At 35.2% G+C, this 18,934-nt stretch overlaps 1 protein-coding gene across 5 annotated transcripts in view; it reads right to left on the bottom strand.

The window, feature by feature from the left end:
- Positions 1–1,297: 1,297 nt before the first annotated feature.
- LOC150103803 (exonuclease mut-7 homolog) overlaps positions 1,298–18,934 on the bottom strand; it is a 317,319-nt gene continuing 299,682 nt past the window's right edge. For 4 of the 5 annotated variants that reach the window (XM_090396546.1, XM_090396545.1, XM_090396544.1 and 1 more), the window contains 2 exons: positions 15,092–15,460; positions 1,298–1,991 (listed from right to left, as the gene is read on the bottom strand). In XM_090396546.1, the coding sequence (XP_090252672.1) occupies positions 1,806–1,991; positions 15,092–15,460 (555 nt within the window). In that variant the 3' untranslated portion in view covers positions 1,298–1,805. The remainder of the gene's footprint in view (positions 1,992–15,091; positions 15,461–18,934) is intronic. The other variant, XM_090396548.1, reaches the window with a different exon arrangement.

Genomic DNA, 18,934 nt, shown 5'->3' with positions numbered 1-18,934 from the left:
ATGTTTAGTTGGAGTGCGTTTCAGGATTTGTTCCAGTAGCTGACTTTTTACTGTTCGCCCTGGTTCTCTGGCAAAAACAACAGGGGTCTTGTTTAACCAGCCAGCATGAAATTCTGTCATGATGTACCATCATTTTTATATTTTGGTTTAAGCCAATAAGAATACAATTTGGTTGGCTAAGTTCCAAATTGCCAGCCCATTCTCGTTCGTTCAGTATCCAGGTAGATACCTAACAGGGTGCACCACGAGAAGGTGCAGATTGGACATTAGGTCAGAAGCTCTGGTCAGTTCTCTGCATTCCTTTCAAGGTGATGTGGAGGTCTCCTCTCAGTTATACAGCTTTGACCCTTAAGCACCCCTGGAAAAATGTTGAATACATCATTTGATGTGCCAGGATCATTTGGTGAGCTTAGCTGACTTTTGTTGGTTACAGAAGTATCAGCTAGTGGGCTTTCCCTTGTAGGCAAGCCCATTAAGTCAACTGATCATGGCCAGTCCATTCAGGACTTTCCATCTTGTTGAAGCAGATGGGAACGTAATGCAAGACGACCAGTTTCTTATGGGTGGCACCACATAGCAAACAGTGGAAGGGCATTGGATAGCAGTGATGGTAGTCTGAAAGACAGGGTAGTAAAAATTTCAGGAGAAATAGATCAAAGAATATGGGAAGAAAAGCAAAGAAAAAGGAGAATGAAAAGGACCGAGTGACCTTTTCCCTGCACCACAAATGGGTACCTCATGTAGAAGGAGAAGGTAACAAAAAAGAATGGTAAGCAGGGATGTGAGGATTACATTTTTTGCTTGAAGAGTTATGAACAAGTAGAATGTGTTGCTGGAGGTGGTTGTGAGTGCACTGTTAGTGTGGTATGATAAGCCTTAGGACTCCATGGAGATGCTTAGTTATTATTATGTGACACCTCCATTGAGTCCAAGGACTCAATATTATTGCATTTATGCAAATTTTATATCATAAAATTTACATTTCATTATCTTAGTAATGTATCATTAACATGTTACATTTAGAAGAAATTAAAAATTTGATCTGTATGATTTTAAAATAATAGTCTACTTCAGAAGTTAAAGAGTATATAACTTAAGGATAATAAAACTGAAAATGCATTTATTAATTTTAAATGGTGATGAGTTTAACTGACTATTGATTTTTTTTAAAAATATTTCTTTATGAAGTATGATATGTAATATTTGTTTTAAAATTTATTTATTCTGAATATCAACCGCACATACAAATGATCACAAAACCATACAAAAGCACATCGTGCTGTGCTGTGCTCAGTGTGTGTGTGGGAGAACAAAAGAAATTGTCTGTTAGCAGCATTACTGATTTTTCTGACACATCACAGATTTCAGGAAAGCATCATGGTAATTTTATTACTTTGAAAATGATTCATCATTAATAATACTTTTCTATGTACATTTTACTTTGGGGTTAGGAATAATTTTACAAAAATGAGGAAAATTAAGAATGGGTAGAAATCATGAAATATTAAAGTTCTTGTTTGTGTAAATGCTGGATATTTTATTAAATAACTCATTAGTTTTTATCTTAAAATTATTAATTCTTTATATAAAATGAACAAAACATTTTTTATATAAATAATAAATGAATTATCTCCATAACAGCATGATTAAATATACAACTTATTGGACAAGTGATATGAGTACACTGTCCTTTCATACCTAAATCAGAAAAACATCTTTCAAAATTTTTAATGGGATATGTAAGGAGAGTGACAAGTCTTATTTTTTAAAAAAATATTTTTATAAGTTATTTACAGAAATTATTTTCAAAAATAATTATCTATATAATCATCATCATTAAATCCATCACTATCAGAATCCTCTGGATCATATGGAAGGACATTAGTAAATTGAGCATCATGCTGTTGTATTTTATCTGACTGTTCATTGCTTAAATCAAATATCTCTGTATTTTGGCTTCTGTTATTTTTAACATCAGGTATGTCTTGTTTCTGAAAAACAAAAGAAATGAATGAACAAATCAATATATATAAAAAATAGTCTACAAATTCAGTTATATCAAACAGAAATAAACTTAGCTGACAGGAATGGGCATTTCCTAAGCAAAATAAATATGAATTTATGCACTATTTGAAGAAATCTTATATGAAAAGATTATTTTCTTGAGATATTTTATACACATAGGATACTAAGAGTTGAACTACCACACCTCTATGTTGTCCATCATTATCACAATCCATTTCATGTCATGTGTGAAATCTATCTTAGTATGCAAATATCTGCAACAGCATCCATCAATGCTTCATTAGTATCTAAGATCTATCCAGACACCTTTTCCTTGATGTAATTTCATAAGGAGGTCCCACATTAAGATCTAGGTTTTTTAGTGTCTGTTGCAATGGTGACAGTGCTGTTTGGAAACTCTTGCACAATTAATGAAATATTTACTGGAGTAACACATACACATCAACTGTCATGCTCAAAGTTTAAAAACTCTTCACAGTTAAAACATTCAGACAGGAATGTGTTGATTTACCAAACCAGCAAAAAAGAAAGATCCAATGTAAAGCTGACTACTGACTTTCTACCTCCTCACATACGATGCGTTACATTCAATTTTCTAAACATGTTTCTTTGAACAAGAGGGATAAATATAGAAATAGACAACAGAATCAGCAAAGCTGGTTCTGTTGTCTATTTCTATATTTAATTTATATATAATTGTTAATAATAATAAAATTGGTAATGTGGTGGGAAGTCAATTGAATAAATTCATATGGAATAAGAGAGAAATTAGTCGGAACACTAAATTAGCTGTATACAAGTAGTGTTCAAACCAGTTTTAACTTATGAATCTGAGAGCTGGGTCAGAAGTAAAACACTTGACCAAAGACTAGAGACTGCAGATATGAGAGTCCTGAGAAAGATTATAGGTGTGAACAGATGGCATCAATGGTGTTAGCAGAGCTAATCTCAGGTGGTATGGTCACTTAAACAGAATGGGCAAAGAAAGATTAGCAAAACAAGTGTTCTCTGCCAGGTTGGCAGCAAAACGACCCAGAGGAAGACCAAGATATAGGTGGATTGATACAGTACAAAGTGCCTTAGACGATAGAAATATAAGATCTGATAATGTTGGGGTCTTGACAAGTAAGAGACTGATTTGGAGGAAAACTGTAGATAGGAAGTTAGTGATGATGTAATTTTTTTCATGTAGTACTATCATATCCTGTACACCCCTTGAGGGTACATGGCAGGAATTTGATGATGATGATGATGATGTCTAGAAAGAACAAACTCAACATCAAAAGAATTGGAGATAGCAACCATCAATATGAGTATTAATGGAAAGGAAATCAAGCTTGCAGAAGAACTGGAAAAGTACCACATAGATATAGTAATTATTATTATTGGCATCTGACCTCCATGGAGTTAGAGACTCATTGTGGAGGTATATGTTATCACACACAAAGCTCATCCAACCGTGCCTTAAACTGATTCAATATGTCTACATTCACAAGATGCTTAAGAAGTGAATTCCACTCATCAACCACTCTTCATGCAAAGAACCTTCTCCTCACTCCTCTACTCACACCCTCTCATAGTTTCCAGGAAAGGCCTCTTGTTCTACCCCCCTCCCCCTCTCTCAATCTATGAAAAATTTCTTTCATGTCAACCTGATACCAACCCCGGACTAACTTATATGTCTTAATCATATCCTCTCCTCCTATTCACGAGGCATTGTAATTTATATTCTTTCAATCTGTCTTCATGCTCCACATTCCAAAGACCACTGACTATTCTCTGTACCCTTTCTAACTTGCAGTTAGAGACTCATCATGAGAGGCATACACTATCACACACAAAGCTCATCCAACTGTGATCGAACCTTGATCAACATGAAAACCAGGTGACCAAATCTGTGCACAATAATCCATGAGGTCTTATACAGTGGAATCATAACCTCTTTATTTCTGCACATCAGGATCCTCTGCACCATTACCATTATGCAGTGTGACAACTTCATAACTTGTGCAATGTGGTCCTGAATTTTAGGTCCTTGTCTACCACTCTCAGATCTCTTATCTCCTCTACCTCCTTTAAAGTTTCTCCACCAAGTATATGCAAAGTATACTTTGCATCCCATCGTTGCTTACCAAATCTCAAAACCTTACACTGTGCAACACTGAGAGCTGACAGTTCCACTTACCTGTCCATTCATATAATCTATTCAAGTCCTCCTGTAAGAGCATAACATCCTTGACTCAGCATTGCTCTTCCCAATTTTGCATCACATGCAAACAGCTGCATATCACCAATTAAAGCCATTCCAATATCTTTAATATACAAATTGAAAAATAATGTCCCAATACAGATCCCTGTGGCACACCTCTAATGACCCTCCTCCTTCAGGACACTGCACTTCCATATACATCTTTCTGATACCTATCTGACAGCCAGTCACTGATCTAACTCACTAGTCTGTTATCCAATCCCATCCATTTCAATTTAACAGTTTGCTGTGTGTCAGTCTATCAATAGCTTTTGCAAAATCTAAGTATATAACTGTACATGCATCTCCCTTGTCCAAGACATTTGTCACCTTGTTATAGTATATAAGTTGGTAAAACATGATCTCCCTTCAACAAACTGCTGACAACCACAGAGAATACTGATGTTATTAATCCATTTTTTCTGTATCCTAGTTTTTACCAATCTCTCCAGTACCTTAACCACAACTCGAGATATAGAGATTGCCTATAATTTGTACCAAAGCCCTATCACCACCTGAGAACAATTTTATCTTTTTTTCTCTTTCTCTCTTAGAACCTGTGTTGTTGTAAGACTCTTATTAAACAGGCATGCCAATCTACTGCAAATTCCCAGGAAAAGACATAAGACATGTAGTGATATATATCATCAAATCCTATTGCCTTATTGACAATAGGATTTGATGAAGTATATGAAGAATAAATAAGTTTATTTATTCTTCATATACTTCCTGCTCGTTCACAATTAAGCCATCCTTGCCTATGTCTTCTACACTTGAGTTTTTCATGATTTCACCGTAATGAGGATGAAACATCCGTATAAATTGTTCACTGAATACCTCTGCAAGTCTTCTGCAGCAGTTACCATACTACAATTTTCCTCCATTATCATCATTTAACCATAATCATTTTTGCTTCTACTGTCCACATTTCTGAAAAACTCTCTAGAGCTTTTCTTTGCCTGATTTACTAATTTCTACTCATGCTGTAATTTTGCTGTTCTTACCAACTCAGTCACCTTCCTGGCCTGCTCTTTATACTTCTCATGCAACTGATTGCTACCATTATTCATCTTGTGCTGCTTCCACAGTATCCTCTTATTCCAAATTTCATGCTTACTCCCTTTATTCATCCATGTAATACCTACTTTATTCAGCCTTTTGACCTTCAGAAAATATTTGCACATTGATGTTGTGATATATCTTTTGGTCAGTTCCCATGCAGCATTTATCTTCCTCCCCAATTAACACCTTATTCCAATGCTATAACTCCAAGCTGTCTCCTAAGTTTTTCATAATCACCAACCATGTATTTCCACTTATGTCCTTTCCTCACAGAAGTCTCCATATGGCTAGCCATAATCAGGTGATCACTTCTTGTTGTACTCTTGCCAACTGGAGGGAAGTGCGAAACCCCACTCACAATTGCATTCTCTGATGAAATGATCAGATCTAAAACTCTCGATCCTCATGTGCCTTCCTTCATATACTGCCTCAGATAGATGTCTCTCAAGAATTTAATTTTCCTATTTCTTAAATCCAATCTCTTCATTCCAGTCTATACTGTCATAATTAAAATCACCTATAATAATCAACCCTTTCCTTGTTCACTAACCCAAGTTGCTTATACATTTCTTCATCACTGTCCTCGCCATTCCCTGGCCTATAGCAGCATCAAACTAAATATCTCTTCTTGTCAACCTCCACCTCACACCATACTTACTCAAAACCATTGCCACTATTTAGATCTCGCATCTTGACTTTGCTTGCTTGGACATACTGTAATTCACTTTCTACCGTCAATAGCACTCTTCTCCCTTCTTGTTCTTTCTATCCTCACAGAAAACACCATACATTTCCATTCCTGTCAGGATATCATCCTTATCCAACCATGTTTCACTTATTTCAATGATTTTTGAGTGAGTAAACAATCAATGAAACCATCAGGAATAAATCCCTTATTTCTGATGCTCCTGGCATTCGTAAATAAACACAGCGATTTACTTTTAGGTTTATAACTGGTCCTACCCATGCTCAGATGGAATTGGGTTTTTGATTCATAAAACCATCAAAATATGTGATGGATTTTAAACTGATAAGTAGCAGAATCTTGTCAAACTGGAAGGAAAAACCAATAAATGTATCAGTAATACAGGTCTATGCACCTACACCATTACACAATGAAGATTATATTAATGACTTCTATGGACAAATTAACTCGGTGATAAAACAAATTCCAAACAAAGACTACAAGGGTGTGCTGAAAAGTTGTGATAATCACCATGAAGGAAATGAGGTAGAACCATGTATCTTACACATTATTCTACATATTCCCCATGAAGTGTTGCACACTTGTTACAACGCTGCTGCTGCATCATTTGCAAACCTCTAAGAAAGAAGTCTTTCCCTTGTTGCACAATCCTCAGCTGCAGCTATGACTTCATTGTCTGTGGTAAATTTTGTTCCTTTTTCAAATGTTTCTTTAAATTTGGGAATAGGAAATAGTCAGATGGGACTAGGTCTGGCGAGAATAGGGTGGATGAGGCAGAACTTGAAAGCCAAAGTTGTGTATTATCTGTTGGGTTTCATAAGCATGTAAGTAGGTGCATTGTCCTGCAAAAGCAACACACCTATACTCAAGTTTGACATAATATGGGTGACAAACAAAAAAAGACAAAAACTGGTGAGATCTTTTCAAGCAATAAATAGAAAATGCTATATTCAGGCAATAACAATCAAGGAAAAGAAGGAGTAGCTAAACGCATTCAACACTAAATATGAGGCTAATCTTCTTGAATGACAGGCAATAGCAAGTAGAGTGATGTGGACAAATAACAGAATGAGGAACTGCAGAATGAGACTTATTTGTGCCTATGGTCCCACAGAAGGTTCTACTAAGGTAGAAATGGGGGAATTTTTTGTGGCTTTAGAGAAAGCAATTGACACAATGAAAAAAAGAAAAGTTGGTTCATGTTGGGAATCTAAATAGCAGAGTAGGAAATGATTGTCAGACATACAAAAATATTTTGGGAAAATTTGGAGAAAAGAGCAAAGCTAATAATAATGGCAAATATCTGTTGGATTTCTGCTCAGGATATGGACTGGTTTTTACTAACACAATGTTCCCAAATTCACATGGAGAGAAGAGGCAAGGAATAAGAAAAGTTTCATTGACTATGTTATTGTTGATAGTGATGTTTTCTCCTTGGTGCAGGATACTAGCGTGTACAGAAGATTTGAAATTGAAAGTGAAAAGAAGAAGCGAATAAAGGTTGAGCAGCTATCTGATGTGAATTATAAACTAAAATACACAAACATAATTCAAGAAAAAATGAAAGCGTTTGAGAACAGAAACCAAACCTTGGAAATTCAGTGGCAAGCCATGAAGAAAACACTGATTGATTCAGCCAGTGGTTTGTCGTGAAGTTGTCTGCAAGGATAGAAAAATCAGAACTCCATGGTGGACACAGGAAGTTAAAGAAGAGTGAAAGAAAAGAAGAAAGCATATTGCAAGTTCCTGGCAAATAAGTCAGCTTTTGCTCTTAGAGAATACAGAAAAAAATGTAAGAAAGCTAAACAATGTGTAAAATTAGCTAAACAAAAGACTTTGGTAAGAACATAGAAAATAAATATCAAGAAAATAAATTTTCAACAGCCTCCAGAATCAAAATATTCTGGAGGCTGTTGAAAAAGCTCAGAAATGGAGGAAAGTTTGTAGAAAACGGAATTAGAGATGATAAAGGCGACATGAAAACTGGAAAAAGATATTATTATTATTATGGGCGACTCCAAGGTGTCATTAGACTCATCGAGGGAGACTCTAAACATCATGTCCATCACAACTATTCGACATTCGCACAGTATCTACCACACTTTACCTTGAACTCATTCACTGTCATAGCACCCACAACAGACTCTGGCAGCTTATTCCACTCATTCACCACTCTAAAAGTAAAAAACCCAGCTCTAACACCCCTACTAACTACACTCTTGCCCAACTTCCATGGATGTCCCCTAGTCCTCCCACCAAGAGTCCTGTTCTCAAAAATATCCTCTGAATTAATCCTATAAAAACCCTTCAGCAATTTCAATGTCTCAATCATATCTCCCCTTTTCCGCCAATCAACCAATTTCTGCAACCTGTTTTCATAAGGTTCATTCCATAGACCTGCTATTATCTTGGTCACTCGCCTCTGGATCCTCTCAATCAACCTTCTCCCCATCAAGAAGAAACCTAGGTGACCAGATCTGGGCACAGTAGTCGAGATGGGGTCTTATCAAGGGATAAGATCCCATGCTTTTTATCAAGCAATACAGAGGATATCTTTGATGTATGGAGTAATTACTTTGAAAAATTGCTAAATGAAACAAGCAGTGACATCACAGTAGTAAAAAAAAAAACACTGAGTAGGCATGCAATCAGGAATACAAATCCATACTTGACGTAGAAAAAAACATCAAAAGCCTGATTCAAAAGTAGCAGTAGATGATATTCGACTAGAAATGCTCAAGTATGGAGATATAAAAGTCTTGCAGTGGCTGCAGTGCATAGTTCAGAAGGCCTGGACAGAGGGATGAATTCCAGATGATTCAAGTATAGCTTTCATAGTACCCATATACAAAAAGGGAAATAAAAGAAGGGAAGCCTGGTGAAGAACAAGCTGGATTCAGGCGAAATAGAGGCTATCAGGATCAGATTTTCACTTTACGACATCTAGTTGAGAAATCGTAGGAATGTAACAAAGATCTCTTTTTAAGTTTTGTAGATCTGGAAAAGGCATATGACAAGGTGCCAAAAGAGAAGATATTCTAAACGCTACAGTTGTATGGTGTTAATGGGTCTTTTTATCAAGCAATACTTAGTTTTTATTTGAGATGTAAGTCAGCAGTTAGAATTGAGCGAAGTACAGGAAGGTGGGCTAAGTTTAAATTATGGTGTCAGACAAGGATGTACATTATCCCCTCTGTTATTCATTATCTATATCCAAGGAAAGTGGTATTAAATCTGATATCAAAATTGGAGATGTTAATCTCAGCTTTTTGCTTTATGCAAATGATATACTTTTAAATAAATCCAGTACAAGTCTGCAAGATTCTCTGACTAAATTGAATAACTGTTGTAATAAATTTGATATGAAAATCAGCAAATAAAGACAATGAAAATAAGCAGAAACATTGAAATTTTTAATGCATTGTGAATGTAAAAGTTACAGAAAAAGATAAGCATTTCAACTACTTAGGCATAATTTTTAATGAAGACGGTAAATTAAATATGCAAATAAACAACAGAATCAACAAAGTCAGCATGGTATGAAGTCAATTGAATAAATTTACAGAGAAAAAGTGAGAAATTAGTTAAAACACTAAATTAGCTGTATGCAAGACAGCGTTCAAACCTATTTTAACTTATGGATCTGATACCTGTGTTAGAAATAAAACACTTGACCAAAAACTAGAGACCACAGATGAGAGTCCTGAGAAAGATTAGGGGTGTTAACAGATGGCATCAATGACAATACTATATTAAAAAAGAGGATATTAAGAGAGAACTTGACAATGTTAGCATCCAGGAATGTGTTAGCAAAGCTAATCTCATGTGGTATGGTCTCTTAAATAGAATGGGAGAGCAAAGATTAGCAAAACAAGTGTCCTCTGCCAGATTGGCAGGAAAAAGATCCAGAGGAAGACCAAGATATAGGTGGATTGATAGAGTAAAAATTGATTTAGAAGAGAGAAATATAAGATCTGATAATTGTGGAGTCTTGACAGATAACAGATTGATTTGGAGGAAAATTGTTGATTGGAAGTTAGTAATAATTTAAGTTCTTCATGTAGTACTATTATAATATCATGTACACTTCCACTTGAAGGTACATGTCAGGAATTTGACGACGATGATGATACACCCTCTGTCCAAAAAAAGAAACCGAACTTTTGATAGAAAATAAAACACAGGCCAATCATAATTATTCAAATCATTTATTTCAATCAATATACTCTCCCTCAACTTCGATACAGCGTTTGGCACGGTCAATTAATTCGTTAAATGAGTTTTTTTTATATCGGTTTTTGGGATACTGTTGAAGGTTGTGTTTACTGCTGCTTGAATGGTGTCCTATCGTTTTCAATGGTGTCCTATTGCTTTCCTTCCACCAGCAAATGAAGTGGGGGGAAGAGAAAGAAGTAACACGGTGCTAAATCAGGTGAATACGGCGAGTGATCCAACACACAAACTTGGTTTTTGCTCAAAAACTGTCACAATGTTCGAATGATGAGATGGTGCATTATCGTGCAAAAGTGACCAGCTGCCTGCATCATGATATTCGTGCCATTCGCAACGAATTCTCGCTATCAGTCACTTCAAAACTTCAAGATAAAATTCACCATTGCCAGTTTGGACAGGCGGAATGAATTCTTTGTGGATAATGTCCTTGGAATAGTAGAAACAAATCAGCATTGTCTTTACTGGATGTTAACTTCGCTCATTCCAGCTTTTCGTCGTCCTGAAGCGTCTCACGACCACTTTGAAATCTCTTAAACCACTTGGAAACTTTAGTATGGGATAAGCATTCATCACCATATGCTTTTTGAAGCATTTGATGCATTTCAGTAAAACTTTTACCAAGTTTAACACAAAAGTCAATCGCAGATCTCTGTTTGAAACTCATTTTCCGACTGTTCATCAAAACACACTGTCACTCTTGGCACTATAACTCGACTTCTAATGAAACAAATGTCATAAATAGTTGACACAACACTAATGAAGGTTACTGCTTTTGACAACAAAAAGATACAACAGGTGACACCACTAGTTTCTTCTATTTTCGAAACATTCAGTTTCTTTTTGGACTGAGGGTCTAAAGCTATTTTAGAAGCAGCCAATACTATAATAGGAAAATCTTGCAGGATAAACAAACCCTGGATTACAGAAGACATTTTAAACTATGTGATCAAAGGAGAATCTTAAAATCCACTATAAACAAGGATAATGATAGCAGGGAAAAGTATAGAGAACTAAACAAAATAATAACAAAACAGCTAAAACCAAGTGAATTCTGAATGAATGCAGAAAGATTGAAGGAGAATGACATAGAAACAACTCTAAAAGTGTTTTCCAAATGATAAGGAGATCAACAAATTTTCCTAAAATCTTACTAAAACTAGGATTGAGAAGAAAAGAGAAAGTGTACTTTCAGAGAACCAAGCAGATTCCATAAACACAGGAGTACAATACTTCATTTATTTACAATACATCTCACTGGAGAAAAATATATTGAACATAATAAAATACTATATCACAATTTTATAGATATACAGAAGGCCTTTGATTCAATACGACATAAGGCATTGTGGAGAATACTGAACCAATATGGAAAGAAAATAGTACACCTAATTAAAACTCTTTATCATTCTTCAGAAAATAATAGAAATCAAAGGTAACTAGAGAATGCCTTTCAAAATGGAAAGAGGTGTGCATCAGGGCTGCATACTTTTGCCGATACTTTTAACTTGGAATATATATCAAACTTAGTTCTGTAAACAGTGGTATTGGAATTATAGTTGGCAAAAAAAAAATTAATAATCTTAGATTATTGATAACATTGACCCAAGAGCAGAGAATGAACATCACTTACAACAATTAACAGACAGTTTCTAACACGTTCACTGCCAATCACGCGATATCGCGTGATGCGCGTTCTTACCTTTCGGCCGATCACGTGGACGTCGCTATCAAGTTTCTAAGCGGAATAGGCCACAGCGAAATGGCGCGTAACATTTATATTGGCCACTAGGGAAGGGATCGACTTTCGTGGAGTAGGGATGGCCGCCAGCCATTGTCTATTGTTTATGTTAGCCAGTGCGCACAGTGGCGGCATTTGGACAAGGCGACGACGCGACGATTTTGTTTAGTTATTCATTGATTTAGCGTGCTTGAAGTTCGGTTTTTATTTATTTTGAGTATTGTTTAGTAAGTTCCCTATAAATGTTGATTTTTGATAATTATTTTTTTCTATTTGTATGTTATTTTTAAAAATTCTATGTGATTATAAAAGACTGATAATTAAAGTTATAATTATTATATTTAAATGTTTTTTATTTATAAAACATAACTTATTTGACAGAATTACATATCACGCAATATCGCGTAATAGATATTTAGAGTACATAAATCCCATGTACATAATAATAAAAGCATATAAATAATATATTAACTTATTTTGAGCATAATAAAAACTAAATAAAAAAATAAAAAAAATTTGGCCACCACACAAAATTCCAATTTTCAGCTTGGCAATGAACGTGTTAAGGCATCCATAGTTTTTATGGATTAAAGATCAGCATTCATAAATCAAAAACAATGTCTTTAGACAATAAAAAAAGCCTACAAAAGTTTTAATTAATGATGAAAGAAGAAGTAGAAACATTCACCTACCTGTGATGCGTACAACACAGAGATGGCCAGTCTAAACATGACATTACAGCCACTTTGGAAGGACAATAAAATATAGCTAGCTACAAGACTCTACCTCATCGATACATTGCTAAAGGAAGATGAAAAAAGATTATTGGCCTTTGAGATGAAGTGCTACAGAAAACTTTCAAAGCTACCACATATGGCTCACATAACAAATGATGAGGTTAGAGGAAAATCCACTCTGTTGATAGAATACAAGAAAATATCATCAATAAAATACGTCAGAAACAGCTCTGTGGCTGGGCCACATAGCTAGATCAGGTAGCTTACCTAAATTAGCACAGGCCTGACTTCTGGTAAAAGACATCGAGGAATAACCTAGAATCATTTGGATAGATAATATTAGAAAGTGGACTAATTCTTCTTTCTCCACTTTGTTAAGGAGCTCAAGAAAAAACATCTGGAGAGAGGATATATTAAGACTGTCTCCTTCATTGTTTCTCCAATGGTCTATGTAGACCATTGGGGAAAATATGGGTGAAGAAGAACCATTCCCAATTGCCTTTATCAATACTTACTCTATCTATCTCTATAGACTTAAATACATCCTGTACTACTACTTCCAACATCAACTCTCCTTATACTGTGTATTCCTGTCCAACCCAACTTCTCTTGTTTCCCTGTCCATCTTGCATTCTTGTTATCATTATCACTCACAGTACTACTATTCTCATTTACAATCATTGCAGTCTGACTATTTCCACTCTCCTGCTTCACTTATTTCTTCCACTCTCTTCCTCACATTACTCATTCATCCTTGCAGCAATAGTCTGACATGTTGGCATCACTGAAACAAAGCTAAATGTGAGAATTACAGAGGGAATTTTCTACTAAGTGTTCAACATAGTTTTATACAAACATCCTTGAAAACAGGCTGAAAAACACTGTGAAAGAGAAACTGGGAGGAGCTGGATTCAGGCCAAATAGAGGTTTCAGATTTTCACTTTATGACAAACAGTTGAGAAATCATAGGAATATGACAAGGATTAGTACTAGTTTTGTAGATTTGGAAAAAGTATATGACAAGGTTCTCAGGGAAAAGCTTTTCAAAACACAGTTATATGGGGTAAATAGAACATTAGGGCAATACAGTCTATATTTAATTTGTAAGTCAGCAATTAGAATTGAGAGAATACAGGAAGATGGTCTGATGTAACATAAGGTATAAGATGAGGATGGACATTATGAAATAAAGTGGCATTAAACCTAATCTCAGAATTGGAAATATATATCAAACTTAGCTCTTTGCTTTATGCAGATGATGTTGTACTCCTAAATACATCCACTGTAAATCTCCAGGATTCCCTAAATAAACTGAATAACAGCTGCAACAAATTTGACATGAAAATCAGCAATAAAAAGACCAAAACTATGAAAATAGGCAGGAACATATAAATAGTTCAGGTATTTAGGCACAGTTTTTATTGAAGATGGCAGGTTAAGTCTGGAAAGAGACAACAGAATAAACCAAGCTGGTATGGTGGATAGCCAGCAAAATAAATTTACATGGAATAAGAAAGAAATCAGGAAAAACACTAAACTAGCAGTACACAAGATAGTGTTCAAACTGGTTTTAAGTTATGGATCTGAGAATTCATAGAAAAATTAGGAGTCTGAATAGATGACATCAGTAGCAGAATCATATTAAAAAGAAACTTGACATTGTTTGGATTCAAGATTGTGTGAGCAGAGCTAATCTAAGGTTATATGGTCAACTTAAATAGAATGGGAGAGAAAGGAGCGAAACAGATATTTGATGCAAAAATGACAGGAAAAGACCCAGAAGAAGACCAAGGTCTTCTTCTGGATTGATTCAGTCAGAAGTGCCTTAGAAGAACGAAATGTTAGATACAACAATAGTGGAGTAATGAAAAGTAATAGACTAATTTGGAAGAAAATTGTTGATAAGATTATTAATAATGTAATCTCTTAATCATGTAGTGCTGTCATAGTGGCCTGAACATCCACTTAGGTTATATCAGGAAATTGATGATGCTATGGCATTCTGAAATGTATTCATTATAATTAATGCATGAAGCTGATCTTTAGCTGATCTATACCAGGATTTCAGATAATAATACAGCTGACTCTTGCTACAAACTTGTAGGGACCACAGAAATAGTTTGTTATAGTAAGTTCACTTTTGCATCATATTCTGCCTATGTGGGGGGGGGGGTTCATTTGGGACTTTTCAGTAGTTTGTTATAGTGAGTCATTTTTAACAATGAGGGACTGTATTATACGGTTTCAAGTATAATACAGTCCCTATGTTATGATTAAATTGTAATAAAATTTATGCAGCACATGAACAACTAATTATAAAACAAAAAAAAAGTTGTTTCGACCTGATGACGAGTGTAGATGTTGAATCCAGTTGTATTTACTGTTGAAAGAATATCACACATCTTTTGTTTGACTCGTCCATAATGAGAACCATCCCAATACACTTTACCACATGTAGCACAAACAAAGAATAAGTCCACTCTGTCAAATACGTTGGACGATAAAAGCTCCAGCTTTATTGAAACACCAGTATCTAATGTAGCAGAAGTAACATCAACTTTGCCCTCCTCAAACTCTACCATGACTTCACTATGGATCTGCAGATGCTGTTTATTTTCACCATAAAAATCTTCGGCACTATATACAGTCTTCTTCCACATCATCTTTAGGTCTGCTGATGGAATCCTTATGTAACGATCTCCATTACAAACCTGAGTCGATACAAAAAATAATTCAGAATTCAGAATCATAGTGTGTCCTATTATCTATTCTATTATGTTAGCAATAAAATATGTTGTCATATGAATATACACTTTATATCAGTGGTTTCCAAACTTTTTTCTTTTTCACCATAGTAACTTAAATTATTTCATTACACCATTTAAGCCATAAAGTGGTTTATCATGTCTTCATAACTCTCTGTCCCCCCCCCCCACCACACACACAGAAAATAATAACATAGAAAATAATAATTGTACACATTATTTTCATGATATCCTGACCTTTAATCTTATACCAAGAAAAACAGTTGTGTTTATGTGCCAGTATCTATAACACAAAATTTGCTACAAAATTTGTTACATTCAATGTCAACCAGTCCAGTCTATTACTGTATTTCCTTGAATATAACTCGCACTTTTAGGAAACCAAAGTTTTTCCGGAAAACATTAAACTGAAGTCATAATTTATAATTGCTCACATTATTTATAAAATAAATGCATTTAAATTTTAAGTATCCATGTTATTTACACGATATATTTGAATCTTTAGTGACACTCCTTCAGTAATTAAATTAAAATAAACCATTTCATTATTGCTTGTCCTTTTATCATTTTGGAATTATAAGATCATGAAGATTTTTTTTTTTTTTTTTTTTAAATCATCTTTCATTCATCTACATCTGTTCTTTAGAAGAGTCTTCCCCCAAAGAATACAACCTTCGTTGGGCAACCGATCTGCTATAGGTCTTGTGATTGTTCATATGTGAGAGAGAAAGAGGAAAAAAATATCTTTATATTGAAACATTATATTAGTAAAGTCCACGTCCTAAATAAAAATCCTGCAGGTACTTACCATTGTTAGCTGTATTCTTCTCCAAATTTTCCCAAAACATTTCTGTATACCTGGTATTTGGGGAAAATTTGGAGAAGAATACGGCTAACAATGGTAAGTACCTGCAGGATTTTTATTTAGGCCATGGACTTTACTAATATAATGTTTCAATATAAAGATATTTTTTAATTTATTTTTAATTTTTTAATTTTATTTTAAAATTCTACATGGAGTGGATGGCAGCTACGATCTGACTCCAGCAAGGAAGATTAAGAGACCATCATTAGAACTGTTGTACAACTGGATTTTGAGAACTTGGGACATGATTTTGCCATAAGTAATTGCCAAGATGTTTTATTATAAAAAATCTTGGCAATTACTTATGGCAAAATCATGTCCCAAGCTCTCAAAATCCAGTTGTACAACAGTTCTAATGATGGTCTCTTAATCTTCCTTGCTGGAGTCAGATCGTAGCTGCCATCCACTCCGTGTAGAATTTTCATACGTAGTTCTGGAATGGTTTGTTGATTGATACATTCAAGGGCTGTAAATAAGGTGTAAGACCCCCACAAATAATGGCCACACTGGTCTTCAACATCTAAAAGTTATTTTACTATTTCAGGTCCTAAGTGTCTGTGGAAATTATCCCACATGAAGAGAGTAAGACATTGAAATAAGGCCCCGGCTGTATGTCCCAAACTGTTCTAATCCAATCCTGAACCATTGTAGTGTCCATTCACCCTTTTTCTTGAACTGTTACATGAATTCCAGAGGAAAATTTCCCCTTCGGCATTGTTTTCCTTTTGAATGTTACGTAAGGAGGCAACTGTCTTCCATCTGCAGTAATTGCGAGTATCTATTTCTTCAAGTTTTAAACTTTTTTTTGTATGTGAGATATATGCGAAACTTTATAATTTATTTTCTCGTAAAGTAAAATCAGGGATGTAAATATATGTGAGGGCAAGTTATACTGGAGTAAATATATCTGCAAAAATTTACCTTGTAGGCATTCATTTGTAATGGAGCATAGACACTGCAAGATCCCAGGGTGTCATTGCACATGATTTGAGAATTGTTGCTTATAATTAATATATATTAATTATATATAAACAGAGGATAATATACAGATGAGGCATATACTATTTCTGGGTATATATGGCAATAAGTTTTATTGCCTAGTCAGATACCACACCCTTGTTGATTAGCGACATGAATCAGAATAAAACTCTGCTTAGTCCATCAATTATATTACTGAAAAATATTATTATATAAGCTCTTCTAGGAAGTTCAAGAACTTATTTTGCACACTTGGCAAATGCCACAAAAAGAATTGGACCACACATGCTTCTTAACTGCACCCTTAGTCAGCTTCAACCTTTTAATTGAATGCACACATCGACACTTTCATGCAATTTCTCAGCCACATCTAGTTTTCCTGGGCTATTCACATTTAATTTTCACTAAACAACAATTTCTCCAGATATCTAACCCAAAATGTATAATCTGTCCTGCAAGTACAAATCTTTTTACCATTAACATAGTCTAATCACTATCACAATCAAGAACTGTCTGCCTGAGCTCCCTCCTATTATGCTGTGGCAAGAGTCACAATCTTAACTTTTGCTCTTCTTTTTTGCCTTACTCCCAACAACTCTTTCACATCTTCTCTCATACTGTACTCAATTTTTTGTGTAAATCATTTATTCCATCTAACACAATCATATCATTCAGTGGTTCTATTTGCTTACATATGATATAGGTAATGTCACAAATCTTTGCTCCCAGAAAACATGATTCTGTACTTCATATATCCACCATGTCCCCAATTGTGTAATCACCATACCCCCCTTTTTTTTGTCCATTTCTGCTTTCTTGTACTGTCCTTTACTTCCTGCTTCCTTTCTTACTCTTCTTGCTGTATGCCAAGTGGTCTCTAGTCTCTCTCTAACTTCTGTGTGGTATTTGGATATACTCTATCACCAGTTTCTTCTTTTTCCTACAAACTATTCACATTCACTAATGCATACATTCCACATATGCATGCCATACTGACCAAAATGTTAAATTCAGGCAATAATTTGATTACAGTAGTGCAGAAATCAGAAAAAAAAAAAAAAAACCAGCTAACGCCTTTTTATTCCCGTATACAGGAGTAGGTGAGGCCATTTAGCCCTATCTAACTTTTGGAGACTGAGTGGGTTCAATCTCCACTGGTACCAAATCAGAGACAGATGGCCCAAGGCTATCACTAATTAAGCGGTACGCAATGAAGAGAGACGGCTCAAATGTGCCGCCATCTCGTGGTCCCTAATCCCAACACAATATATTTAATGTCTGAAATAATGTGGGTTCTACGGTCAATTTTCTTGAGTTTACAGGACGAAAAACCCGAGTTTCCGGGAGGAAAAACCTGCTTGCCCGTGCCAGAGATCGACTAACTCGGGAACTGGTCGAAAAAAGGTTTAGAAAAATTTCCTCTAGTCACCGACTAGACTCGAAACCAAGTCTTCCTTCATGCGGCCAAGCGCGGTGGTGTGCAAACGCCACATCCACTGAGCTACACAGGCTTAAGTAGTGCAGAAAGATAAGTAAATTTTTGACTTTAGTTAATATTAGGTGAATTTGTTGTAGTT

This window comes from Typopeltis vanoorti, chromosome 8 (genome assembly GCF_054136105.1).
Source record: "Typopeltis vanoorti isolate ZY-2024b chromosome 8, IOZ_Tvanoo_1.0, whole genome shotgun sequence".
NCBI classification, from domain to species: domain Eukaryota; kingdom Metazoa; phylum Arthropoda; class Arachnida; order Uropygi; family Thelyphonidae; genus Typopeltis; species Typopeltis vanoorti.
The sequence above is the reverse complement of the archived record's forward strand: the minus strand, read 5'-3'. Positions and strand labels throughout refer to the sequence as shown.